The 14,144-nt window shown below is 31.0% G+C and overlaps 1 protein-coding gene across 2 annotated transcripts; it reads right to left on the bottom strand.

The window, feature by feature from the left end:
• Positions 1 to 1,895: 1,895 nt before the first annotated feature.
• On the bottom strand, positions 1,896 to 8,909 carry LOC100261458 (proteasome subunit beta type-5). 2 transcript variants are annotated; one of them, XM_002264792.5, is made up of 8 exons: positions 8,777 to 8,909; positions 7,751 to 7,873; positions 7,490 to 7,619; positions 4,658 to 4,764; positions 3,528 to 3,662; positions 3,340 to 3,443; positions 2,365 to 2,465; positions 1,896 to 2,263 (listed from the first exon to the last, which is right to left on the bottom strand). In XM_002264792.5, exons 2-8 carry the CDS (start codon positions 7,862 to 7,864, stop codon positions 2,136 to 2,138), a joined length of 819 nt encoding a protein of 272 aa, XP_002264828.1. In that variant the 5' UTR covers positions 7,865 to 7,873; positions 8,777 to 8,909; the 3' UTR covers positions 1,896 to 2,135. The 2 variants fall into 2 exon arrangements, with proteins under 2 accessions (XP_002264828.1, XP_010655500.1); XM_010657198.2 differs by having other exon boundaries at positions 7,751 to 7,894; positions 8,777 to 8,887.
• Positions 8,910 to 14,144: the final 5,235 nt, after the last annotated feature.

Below are 14,144 nucleotides of genomic sequence, written 5' to 3'. Positions count from 1 at the left end.
TGGTCGTTTTGTTATAAATGTTTGCTTGTGATTTGTTTTAGGGTAGTTAAGGGTATAGGATTGCATTTATTATACATAGTATGTGTATGAGGGAGAATAGCATGTGATGCTATAGTATGATTTTATATGGTAATATAATTTATTGAAGTTGTGGTATGTTTAGTCTCTGGAGCCATCTCATCACTTTTCATGTTTCCACTTATTTTTTTAAATAGAGAAAATAAATTAAAATATGCTTTAAAGTAGCCTATCCATCAAGCCCACTTGCATTTATATTTTGAAAAAAAAAAAAATTTATCTTTCATTAATTTTTTTTTTTTTTCAGGATTCATTTTATATCCCTAAAAGAAATATCCTACATGCCTATTTTAAATTTTGAAGCATGTTATAGTGCCTACACAAAAGTATAAAACTCTTAATTTTGGGAAAAATAATCTATAAAATAAAAAAAAAAAATCTTTCTTGAAGTGCTTGAAGAAATGATCAATACAATACCCTCCAACAACAATCATGAGCATTTTGACAATTGAAAAGCTATATCAAAATAAAGGCACATGTTATTGATGTATTGCTAAAGCAAAAAATATTCATGCTCAGGACCTATTTAAAAAGACAATTCAACAAACTGTTAAAACAAACACACAAACCTACTCCTTTTATCATTGTCAGAATTGGGAAGAAAAAATGGGGTAAATAGAAATTTGCATTTTCTCATTCTTGTCAGAAAAGGGGAAAAAAAGGGGAAAAAAACAAAATGCATGATCCTCCAAAGGGGATCAAAAACTTCTATTTCTAATTCTTGACTCCCACTTCATCTTCTCTTTTCTCAATTCTAAATTCATAGCATGTAACGATCACTTTGTCTTTTTCTAACAAAAGGCAGGTGAAAAGAGGCTCGTTCATGAGAAGTCATATTCTCATGACAAATGGAAAGAACTAGAAGGATTATAAAAAAAATTGCATTGCTTTGTACTCAAGGGATGGGACATGACTTCGTACCAAGCCAATCAAACATGGGTTATTCTCATCCTCATGACATGACAGCATGTGTCCCATTTTGACTTACCACGAGAGAATTTGGTTTAAAATCCGAACCCCTCTTCTGTTCATTCTATCTTGCTTAGATATCACACTCACGAGGGTATGATAGATAGGGTGAAAGACCTTAAACAACATTCTCCTAATTATTTCAGTGTTTGAAAGACCAGCATAAGGTTGGTAAAAAGGGGAGGAAAAGAAAAGAACAAGCAGAACCCAACTCACAAAGTCACAACCTACACAAGAAGACACTATCAATTCATTCAGTCAAAAAAGGACAATGGATAGCTCATCAGTTTTCTTCATACACAAAAAATGTACAGATGCTCCTGTCATTAACACAATCCAGACCATGCCTGCAAGCCAATAATTCAAGCTGCTCCCTTGGGTTTCATCCGAATTTGCACGTTAAACCAACTACCAGTAAGTGCCAGGACCTGATCATTTGACAGACTGCATTGCTTTGCAGAGCAATCAAAATGATTCATGAATTCAATCATTTCATCCCAGTAACCATTCTAAAATAATTCTTTAAACAAAAGTGTCTACAGTTCATAGAAACTGAACAAAATAAATGGGTGACATCATTTAATCAATTTGATTCTTTCTAATGCTACTTTCTTAATGGGACCAATCCAATTACGAGGCTTGGTCCTTTAAATTGATTGTGCTTCTGAGAGGTGCCCAAATGTAATAATTGGAGGATCTCAGATTGCAGATTAGATATATTCATTGTCCATTGGTTCTTTCACAAAAATGGAGTGATTGTTGGTGGATAAGGTCCTGTTAGAGGCATTGAATTTTTCAGTGGCACATCAGGATACTGCAAAGAGATTGAAATTAAAGTTCATGACACATGCAGCAAAGAACTGAGAATAAAACTAAATTGCCAGGACAAAAGGATCATAATAGTAAAGGTTCTTATGACAATAACTGAAACCCGGGTCTGTTAATGAGTTGTTTGGGATCAAACCAAAGTACATGTATTCAAGGATTTTTGGGTTCATCAGAACATAGGCGAATCCATCCCTTCATGTCATGTATTAAGAACGAGAACATCTCAAACCTGGTCTAAGTTGTTCCAAGGCATCTTTCTCTCAAGCTCCTGCTACTTCAACCATTTCCTGTTCCACTGTGCTTGGCATAACCGGGTAGTATTTGTAGTGGAGTTCTCCGACATCATCACCAGACAGCTTCTTCCACCCATTTGGCCCCACATAATAAACTAACAAAAAATACATGTTTAAACCGTAAACACAACTACATACATTTGTATGTATCCACATGGGAGAGAGAGAGAGAGAGAGAGAGAGAGAGAGTAAGTACCGCTTGCAACTCCACCACTAGCTCCATCACGGAATGTCGCATGATAAATAGATCGTCTAGCCAATTCAGCAGCTTCCTCAACAGACATATCATAACGGTATCTGCCATGAGTGACAACAACAAGAAAAATAACATATAAGAATAATATGATTTAAAGAACAGAACACTCAGAATACATGAGATCTGACCATGCAAAAACACCGAAAGGAATGTCAACTGAATTTTCAAAAGATCTTTGTTTGAATGAAGCAAGAAATTTAGAAGCATACTCTTTGAAGGGACAGAATAACATTATGATGTAATACAAGTCTAATATAACCCCTAATTCTCTAGAAAGTGGCATATCAACAATGAAGCACACTTCCCATCATTCCACAGACTTAGCAACAAAATAGCGTTCCATCCTCAAGTCCATGACCCTACCATTTCCAGGATCTAGCTTTCCCTAACATCAATGGAACTTTCATGGGGTGAGGCAGTTGGCATCACATGGAAAGGAACTGGTGAGGAAGCATGAGAATGCCAAGTTTTCAACAAATTTAAGGCATCTCAAAATGTTTTGTGGCATCGTCTAAGAGCTCTTTGTTCTTCCCCTTTTTGAGGGATATGCAAAATAGGATAAATATATTCATGATCGTGTGAAGGAAAAAAAGAGGTGCAACCCATGTACAGACGAAGTATACAAACAGTACACAAACCAAAAAAGAAAATATAAATACAACAAGAACACTAACTAGTTAATCAATCCCCATACTATCAACAAGATCCAACAATGGCAAAATAGCTAGATCCAGAAGATGTTTTATAAAACATGTGTACCACCTGCTTTTATCCCAGTTTATGGTTTAGTGCAATATTTCTCTAATTTTCCAAGGAATTTCCATTAGATATTTGGAAATGAAATATCCACTGATATAGCTCAAACATGCAAAGAGCAACAGATAACAGGAATAAAGGGGCAAAAAAAGCACATACCCATTATCCAGTACACCATAAGCATAAGGCGAACCAGATCCAACAGAGAATCGTGTTCCTTTCAGCCTGCCCCCTTCACTGTCCACATAATACAGTCCAGGACCCTACATACCCCACAAAGTAGACAGATTAAGATCATGAAATTAAGATAGGCAAAAGATCATTTCATAATATTCAAATCTCATTACCGTTTCATCCCACCCAGCAATCATGGTCCCAACAGATAGACCCATTCCACGGTAAGAATATAGAATGTTTGCCAGCAGTTTTGAAGCCCCTGTAACTGAAATCCTTCGCTTGTTTGCAAGTTCATGCAGTCGGCACTGGAATATTGCAAGCAAATATACATCAGTTCATATCTGTGGGTAATTGGGTCAACCTAAGAGCAAGGCCATTGGGTCAACTCATAAGTATTCCATACATGCCTAAGCTCATTTCATGAGAAACAGTTATCCAGTCTACCAAGTGTCTAAGATAAAGACTTTACACGATATATGCTTATTAATTTAATTTATGTAAGATTAGGGAAAAATAAGTATTGATGATCTCTCTCACCCCAGCTAAGCCTCAAGGGCCAGTTCAATGTTTGTGTTAAATAAAGCTTAAAGTTTATGTATGTGTAATTAGACTTTATATATGAATAATGGCTACAAATAGAAAGAATATATGCCTTCACCCAACCCATGCCTCAAGGGCTAATTCAGTGTTTTTGTTAAATAAAGCTTAAATCTCATGTATGTATAATTAGAATTTTATGGATTAATAACAGAACAACAAATAAAAAGAAATAAGGCATGTTATAGTGATTGCGGAAGAGCCAAGGCAAGAGCATGTTCACAAATTACAAGTGCAATTCAGGAGAAGGTTCAAATTTATATGATGGACAGAATCTTGATATCAAAACAAATAATCATTAGGGTCTTTCTTAATCAAGTTTTCAGTATATAATAGGGGAAGCACGAAGATTCATCAAAAGAATACAGGAACTCCATATTTGGATTTAGCAAGAAAAGCTGACTATCACAGCTGTGGTCTCTCAGCAGTCAGCAAGGAGAACGAAGACATGACTCCATTCTTTTACCAACGGCATAGGTGGACTACAAAATTAAGACGTTGCTTAAGGAAGAAGCCCTTGAACACAATCAGTAATAAATTGTCTACATTTACCAGCTGAGTGCACAAAGAATAAAACAATCCAGAGTGCTAAAGATACTTGTTTACAGTAGCAGAACCAGTACTATCAAATCATTCCATAATTATTGTAGATCACAGGCCTGAAAAAGAGTGCAAATTAGAGAAAACAACAAAAATACATTACCTTAATGCCCAAATTTCTGTGCCAAAACTGGCAATCAGCAGCTCCTCCAGCCATTGTGCCAAGCATGTAGGGATTAATTTCAATAATTTTCTTCACAGATTGTGATGCTGCAAAAATAAGGAAGGAAGACAATGAAAACAAATAGGCAATGCATCCAAAGTCCAAAAGATCTCCCTATTTCATGGTTCAAAGTTTTGATCAGATGAGTTTAGTTTAATAAAAAATGGGAAATGTTGTGAAAACGCAATAAGAGGGAGGCAAAATTTTAAAATAAGTCCTGAAACATTTAAAGTTGCTTGAAATTGAATAATAGAATTTATTCAACTGAGAAAATAAGATGAAAATACAACATATTCAATTTATCGTACGATTTTTCTTTTCTTTTTTGATAGGAAAAGATCAAATATATTAAAAGTGTCTAATAAAAGGGCATGCAAAAGACATACATGGTGTACACAAAGGAGTCAAAAGGCTAGATAAAGTGGAGCAAGATACAAAAACCAACTCCCTCTCCCTACTTAGAGCTAAGTCAAATAATGTAGTTCACCATGGACATTGAGGAATATCCTTGTACACTCTAACCCACTCCAAAAAATTATACATAGAGCATTATTTGATTGTTTGATCCACATTTTCAGTATTTTCAAATACTCTCCTATTTTTCACCTTCCAAATGATCCAAAATAAATGCTAAAAAGCCGCTCTCCAAGCTTTCTTCCTCTCCTTCCAAACAAAGGACCCATGCCAACTCAAAAGGGTACTTCTTACTAAGGAGTGATTAAGGTGTAAATTAGTTGCCTTGTCAACAAAAGCTAAAGGACTTCCATTTGTTCATTTTAGAAGCTTAGGCCCTGTATGGTAACTATTTTTGAAAATAATTTTCTGTTCACTAGAATATATACATATATACATATATATATATATAAAAGAAAAAAAGAAAAAAAGAAAAAAAGAAAAAAGAAAAAAACACACACATTTGACAAAAGGAAACAAAAAAACAGTTTTATGTTCTAAAAAAAAAACAATTTTCTATTCTTTACAACATACAATAGTTTTCTAACTTAGAAAACAAGTTTAGTAGACTTTGAGATAAAATAGTTCTTTTTAGAATTTTTTTTCTAAAAACAGGTTATTTTTTAGAACAAATTTGAGGTGGTTTTAGTTGTTTTTTCATAGTATATTCCTGAACAATAATTGAAAATATGGAGAATACTTTAAGAACATTTGAATTATATGTAAGTACACAGTACTTTCATGGAGAATAAGGCAAGAAAATTGTTTTTTATACTTGAGTTCCTAAACAAAATTTTGTTATTGAAAACAATTAAGAACTGTTTTTAAGAACTATTTTCAAAAACTATTTTCAAAAACTATTTTTAAAAACATTGTCAAACAAGCCATTAATCTCTTTTTTATTTTGTAACAATTTTTCCCTCCCTTGTAAGTTTTTCTACAAAAGCGTCTCACCCTTAACTTCAGTGAAAGAGCTTCTAGCCTTAAACATCTCCTATAAAATGTTAGTGTGTTATCAAACACATTTTAAGCTCTCCGACAAATATTAAAAGCTTTTAGATTGCTGAAAGGTCATGCCAAACAAGGCCTCAAATCTCAAGGCACTGAAAACACCCTATTAGAAAATATTTTCCTTGGTGTATATTAGTTTTGCCTATATAAGGAAGAACCTCAATTTTCTCTTTCCCTCATAGAGGAAATGAGATAATTAGAGGTATAAGTATATATCTTATAACTACTTAACAACCTACAAATTCTGTTATAATTTCCAATTAGATGATCCTTTAATCCAATTGGTGAAGGATTATAAATGGACAATTTCCTTTTCCTTTTATTTTAAGAAGAGATTAAAAATAGATGCACTTTCTATAAGACTCATTTAACTAATGGGATCTATCACCACTTTGGCTGCTTTAGTGGCTTGGCTAGTTACTCAAGATTCCCAATTATTCCAATTCATGATGCTTCTACCAATGTACAGTGGTCAAATAGGATCATCTTATCCTCAGGTCCTTATACAATTTTTTTTTTTTCATCATGTGGGGGGGAGAGAAATGTTGTATGCTCAGCTACAAAGTTTTATTTCATACACTGCAAGAGGTTCCATTTTTTCCCTTACCGGAAGTTCTGTGTATAGGTTTATATAGTTCCAACTAACCATATAACACACACACATATATCAAGGAAAATAGATGAGAAATTGCATCCATATGGACCATACTCACGACATATAGATGCTAAAGGTTCCAGTGGTCGCACAGAATCATATTATCCTCAGGTCCTTTAGGGGGAGAGAGAGAGAGAGATAGTGTATGCTCAGCTACAAAGTTTTATTTCGTACATGCAAGAGGTTACTGGAAGTTCTGTGTGTAGGTATGTGTGGTTCCAACTAACCATATAATACACAAACATACATATATCAAGGAAAAATAGATGAGAAATTGCATCCATATGGACCATACTCATGACATATAGATGCTAAAGGACGAAAAAAACTTCTCAAGCATAACCTATACTGCTTTTTTGTAGGGGTGTTTAAAATCATATTATCTTGATGAATGCAGATCTACAGAACCCCCTAAAACATGATATCAGATATAAGTTGCCACATTTTATTTAAATTCAATATGCTTGTATTTCACTGTATATTAATATTGAAGCAACTATTGCAGAATCACTAGTGTTTTAAGTCACCCATTTTTCTTCCTGAATTGAACTTGTTCATGAACAGGTTTATATGGTCCACTAATCCTAACTAATCTAAACAGTATAAATATATCTTCCTCAAAATGAACCAAGTAAGAACAAAAAAAAACTTACAGATATATCCTCCCATGCTAGCACGAGAATCAGCAGCAACCATTACACCCTCCTTAAAAATGAAGGCAAGAGTTGTTGTTCCCTTTGCTGGCTTCACCATTTGAATAGCATCTTTCTGAAACCCATCAAACTGAAAAAGGGAAAACATTTTCAGTCCCTACTGATTCTAATTTCTACTAAAGGAAAGTGTGACATCACATTCCAAATTGAGCCTTTTTTTCATTGATAGGAAGATTCTAAATCAAATGTATCAGAACTCACATCAGTAGTGTTTGGAAGCTCAAATGAAGGAGCAGCTGAAAACCCACCAAGAAGCTCGCTATTAGCCCCGAAGAGCGGTACAGTTGACTCAAGACCACTAGTGTCAAGCTTCATGCTTATAGCCTAGACAAAGAGAAGAAACCCCTAAAAAATTAGTGAATATTAATTCAATCCAAATAATTTTTCATGCTACAATTGTGCAAGATTGTGTTCCCATATAGTTAAATTTATAAAAATTCCAACTTTAGCTGTAGTCCAGAAAGAAATCTTCGAATTCAAAAGTTTTCAGCCATAGCATTGACAAGTTAGAAGTCATTCAAAAAGAAAACTGTTTGGTTACCAGGAAAATAGAGAACAATAAAAGAAAAGATTTTCATTCGTAAGTTATCTCTCATATTCTGCTTCCCCGCACGCCCCAAAACCCGCCACCCCACCCACCACTCTCACACAAAAGTGGCAATTTTCTGTATTCGACTGTGGTGAAAATTTCTGAATTCAAAATTTGAATTCATTGTCTCATTTCTCCTCAGCGTCAAAACTAGATCGCTTTTTACACGAGAAAAGATTTCCAGATAGAAAAAGACCGTGAATCTAACAAAAATTTATCCAAACTTGCAATAGTTATACGGCCATTCCAAGAGAAAACCCTAGAATTCAAAGCTTCCAGCAATAGCATTCCCAATTAATAAAGCACTCAGAATGATATCCAAGCCCTCTGCTTGGTTACCAAGAAAATGATGAAAAACAAAAGCAACATTTTGATTCCTATGCTATTATCTCTCTCACTTTCTTTGCTGCCAAAAACGAAAAACAAAAAAACAAAAACCAAAAGCTCCGATCAAAAAATCCAAAGTTTCGTATAAATTTAGGTGAGTGTCATTTTTTGTATTCTCGAACCCTAACTGGTGAAAAAAAAAAATTACGATTCAAATTTTTCTTTGGTTTTCTCATAGTTTCTAAGCATCCAAACGATTGTATAAACTAGAAGTCGATCGAATGAATTGAGAATAGAGATTAGAGGAGTACCTAGAACTCACAGATCGATCGAAACGCAGCGTTTGGAGAAGAACTGATTGAATACTTTCTGAGTAAATAAAGATCGGGTCTTCTTGTGCTGCAAGCAAACCTTAAAGGCGATGCATAATGCTATACTGTGACAATCCCGTGACTTTAGCATTACTGGCCTGGGCCTGGTCTGGCCCAAATTTTGCTTCGATTGGACCGTAAGTGGGCTGATTTCTGATCCTAAAAGCCTCTGGATAAAAATGCCTAGGCAACTATAAGCTCAACTCAATCAGGTTATATAAATAATTAATTTTTTTTCAAATTTATATAAATTCTAGAACATAATGTATCTATGAGAATATACAAATTAATTTATAAAATAGCCTAAAAATAAGGATAAAATACGAATGAGAAATATCAAAATATAAATTTAACATTTTTGACCGTGATAAAAAAAAAATTAAGTATTAAAAAAAATCAAAAGCGTCTTCTATAATTACTGTTAAATGAGCTCTTAATAGTGAGGGTAAAAGAATTATTTTATACTCAATAAAAAATGCTTCTTTCAATGCGGTTTTGTTAAATTCTTTTTTTATCTCATATGCGTCTTATACATAATTTTTCGGGTAATAAAAATGGAGACACAAATAATGTATATATTAATTTTTTTAAATAATGGTTTTTCTTAATTGATTCTATTATTAATTTGTATTTAAATTTTTGGGTTACATTTTGGTATATAAATTTATAAAATTATTAAAAATAAGGAGGAGAGAGAAAATAAGGAGGTGAGAATTAGAAGGAAATGGAGAGGTGGAAAGACCATCATCATAATCATTGGATACTAATTAGTAATTTCCAACGGGCAAGGCAAACTATACGTGAAAGGGGCGTGGGCTCCCACTTGAAGAGCAGTCTGGGCTCCATTTAAGCAACAATCTTGGCCCAAACCAAATTGGCTATTTGGGCAACATTTATTTTTTAATTTTGGGACTAAAATTTGAGGAAAACCCTTGTGCAATATTTGGTTTAGGATAGCATTAAAAAAATGTTAAAAAAATAATTTTCTTATATTTGATTTTATTATGAAAATATAAAAGAAAATAAAATATGATTAAAATTGATAAAAAAATTTACATATATTTTAAATTATTTAATTTTTACATAAAAAAAGATAAAATAATTGAAATGAGTTTAAAATAATATATAAAAATAATTTTTTTATTATTAAAAAAAATAGAAAGAGAAAAATAATTAAAGAAAAACATTAGAAAAGGTGATGCAACCTTTCAACATCCCTTGTACCATATCATTAAGCTCATGTGATACGACCATTCAATTAAACGAACTTACCTTTGACGAAGAAAAAAAGAGTCAAACATTTAAAAAAAGAAATTAAGGGCCCTTAGTCATCGTAAATTTTGTCTCTTTCTTAATTTCTTTGACATAATAATCAAACTATAACATATATACATTTTAAATCTTATTACTCTCAGATACGATTTCATTACTTTGTATTTAGATTTCGTATCCTTGTATTCTTATTCAAGACTTAAATTTCATTATGTATTTTTAATAATTAAAATTACGTTATCAGATCATATTTTATATATATATATATATATATATATATCCAAGTTTGATTTCATTACTTTGTATCTCGGTCTCATATATATATATATCCATGACTAGAATTTCATACGCCATAAATTTTCAATTTGATACCAAGTGAAGTGGGCTCCTACCTCCAAACAAAAGCAAAAAGGCAAAATGCTGTGGGGAAGCAAAACTTAAATGTGGAAGGCACTTGGAAGTCGATGATTGGAGAAGGGAGTCATCAGAGTTGAACAAGTAGTTTTCATGCAGAGAACGTGGACACTACCAACCTCCAACTCCAAGGTTCAACCTTCTATAACATCACATGCATTGGGTGAGTCCACATTATTAGGCGGTAAATAAAGACGACACATTAAACCCTAATTTTCGTCTTTATATATGTTAGTTTGGAATTTGGACCCACCATCATGATTCATATGTGTAAATCAATTTTATAAGATCCACACGTTAAATATTGTACATTCCAAACCCACATCGACCTTTTACACCACATTTTCAAAATTTTAACCATCATTACATGTCTTACACCATCATTAATTTCTACTGTTTTAAGTTATTTGATGTGATTAAAATTTATATTTCAATACTTTTTCTTGGTACTTTTTTTTTGGTGGGGGTAGAAGTGTCCTAATAGCAAATTTGTTGAAGATGGTTGTTTTGAAATAATTTCATAAAAAGGATGGATTTAGTTTCTTTATGTAAATAAGACAGTCACAGCAGCTTCTTCTTCTTTCTTTTTTTTTTTCTCCTTTTTAAAATTTTTAATTTTTAATTTTTTATTTGTTTTTTTAAAGAATTTATTAGAAAAAATTTCCAACCCTTTTTAGATAGAATTACTCCTGATCACTAACATAAGAAAAGAAAAAATGGGGAAATTTTTTTAATGAATTTTTATCATATAATTCTAAAAATAAAATTTAAAAAAAAAGTTATTTCTCATCTCTTTTTTAAAATTATATACGTTTTTAAATAATTTTATTATATTCAATTTTTATTTGTATTTTTCAAAGTAAATCAAGGGAAGAAACTTCTTTTAGAGTATTTTCGATAATATTTATATTTAAAGTGTTTTTTTTTGTTAATATTTTTAGAATGATCACTTATCGAGTATTTCTTTATAAAACATTACAAGTTTTAAATACTATAAATGATTTTTCATAGTGTTTTATAAATTTTTTCAATCCCTTAATTTTTTTTAAAAATACACTTCTTATAATTACTATCAAATAAGCTTTTAGAGCACATTTGAAGAAAATGTTTTTACTTGAAGTATTTTTTATGAAAGTATTTTTAGGAGAATCACCTATAAGTGTTTTTCCAAAAAATTACAAGTAATTTTCAACACTATAAGAACCCGTTTTGCTGTAATTCTAAAAAAAGCTTTTAATATTTTTAACATTTAAAATTTTTTATCACTCAAATATTAAAAATACTATAAATATTTTCTAAAATTAATACCAAACACATTCTAAATAATTTTTCAAAATTTTAAAAATGTTTTCTAAATTTTATCAAATATATATGTATATATATTTAAAAAAACACTTTTTAAAATCTCCCACCAAGAGACTCTTAAAGCCATTCTTATTGTATTTTCTTTTCCTCTATCTTCTATTATCCACATCTAACATAATAATTTTTTAGGATGAAATTAATAGTTTAACATAATACAAAATGAATTTTGTTCTTCATCACTTAAATATGATGGATGGAATTTAAAATATAATTTCAAACAAGGTATAATCACACAAATATCACGAAGAGTTCAAACATTTTTTTAAATACAATGAATCTTTTTTCATAATATATATATAACTTTTGATATGAACCATCGTTGATATGAACCGTCAAGTAAAATTCAAATTATCAAACAAAGGTATAAAAAAATAAAGCTTAATATCAAACAAATTGAACCTTAATACGAATAGATGAAACTAGTGCCAAAATCCAAATATGTTTTTGATGGGTCATCAATTTCTTATAAAGAAAGTTCAACCCTTTTTATGTTTGGCTTAAGGAAAGTATAAGGAATGAAAAAATATTAAAAAAAAAGTTATATTTAATTTTATTATGAAAAATGCATAAATAAAAATCAAATATAATTAAAACTATTTAAAATCTTAAGAAAAATTGAATTTTCATTTATATAAAAATAATCATAAAATAAAAATAATTTTAAAAATAATTCAAATTTCATACATAAAAGGTAATACTTAGAATGGTCAGATAACACATATAGTACTTTTGGTTAAAAAGAAATATATGAAATATTAATTATTTTTATTTAACAATTTAAAATCTATATTTTATAAATTGGAGCTCTTATTTTATGATTTTTTTTATATAAGTAAATAAAAATACACTTTTCCCTAAATCTTACATATTTTCAGATTTTTTTTTATAAAAAAGTTAAAATAATTAAATTTAAATTTATTTTTAATTATTATTATTATTATTTTACCTTTTCCTATTTATTTTCTTTCCCTCAAGTTTTCCTCAAATTTTTTCCCATTTCAAGAAAACCAAGGACACCCACCTCAAGCATGAATGGGCCTTCACAAACATGTACACACCATCATAATCACATAGGACCCAAAAAAAAAAAAAAAAAAAAAGGTTGGGAAGGAAGAAGAAGGCAAGAGAGAAAGGTGGTCAATTTAAGGAGGAAGAGAACATGTAGGGACAGTGGTAGCTACCAAATGATGCTCGACCACAAATGCATGAGCTGTGTGTGTGAGTGATGATAGCTAGCCTGTCTCTGATCATCTTCTTCCCTTTCTTTTTTTACTTTGTAGTTGTTACTATCATAAGACAATATGATGGTAATAAATGTAGCCTTCACATGATCCCACTGCCCCTTTTTTCTCTTCTTTCTAACTTTCCCATCTTTCATGGGATTTATCCAGATAGACCAGATCCCATAAGGATCCACCTGCAATAGACAATTCATGTATTGTTGCCTGTTGCTAGGGTGTATGGGATTGGATGTGTTTGGCCCCCACACTCATTTTATTCACTGTCAAGCTTTATTCAATGACGTATTACCAATAAATTAATTTCACTAATTACATATTTTTTCAGTGATTTTTGTAAAAATATTTTTAGTTTTTAGTGCTTTTATTAATGATATTTATGTCGGAAATAGTTTATAGAGTATATCAACGCTTAACAATCCATTAATAAAAAAACGAATGAAAAAAGTTACAATGATTAAACTCTAAATAAAAAAAGAAAAAACCTCTTAATTGCAGTTGTAATTGACCAAACAACTCGACTCTCGACATCTTGAGCGAAGTCCAACAATACTGATTCAAACTTCGCAATCTAGCATATAGATTTTTCTTTAATTTTCTCCCCTGCTTCAAAATAAATTTCATTTAGAAATTTTCTATTATTAACTTGATAATTTCATATTTGCTAAACTTAAAAACTTCTTATTAAGAAATTTTAATGCTAAATTTGTAGTAATAAAACCTTCAAATTGGTAACACAATAAATATTTAGCTAATTACCTAACAAACCAAAAAATAAATTTAAAAGTTTAAATTAATACTTGAAAATGAATATAAAAAGTGCATCCAATCCTAACAACTCCAATTTAAAAATAAAAAGTTGAACATTAAATTTTGCTCTTAAATAGTGGCATTTCAAATGAACCCCAAATCAATCAATCCATACTTTAAGAGGAAATTTAGTGGAGAATGGGGTTTTGTCTTTTGTATTAATTTTGAAAGTTTAAACCATTTGTGGGTTCAAAACAAAAGGGATTTTA

This window comes from Vitis vinifera, chromosome 1, assembly GCF_030704535.1.
Source record: "Vitis vinifera cultivar Pinot Noir 40024 chromosome 1, ASM3070453v1".
Taxonomy (NCBI): Eukaryota; Viridiplantae; Streptophyta; class Magnoliopsida; order Vitales; family Vitaceae; genus Vitis; species Vitis vinifera.
Note: the sequence above shows the minus strand (reverse complement) of the source record. Positions and strands in the feature narration are given on the sequence as shown.

What these genes read in the sequence shown, in the direction of transcription:
- LOC100261458 (XM_002264792.5), bottom strand. Translation starts at nt 7,864, where the DNA reads ATGAAGCTTGACACTAGTGGTCTTGAGTCAACTGTACCGCTCTTCGGG. An exon ending in TAGCATGGGAGGATATATCT is followed by an intron (nt 4,765 to 7,489) that starts GTAAGTTTTTTT and finishes TTATTTTTGCAG; the next exon opens with CATCACAATCTGTGAAGAAA. An exon ending in TATGGTGTACTGGATAATGG is followed by an intron (nt 2,466 to 3,339) that starts GTATGTGCTTTT and finishes CACTCATGGCAG; the next exon opens with ATACCGTTATGATATGTCTG.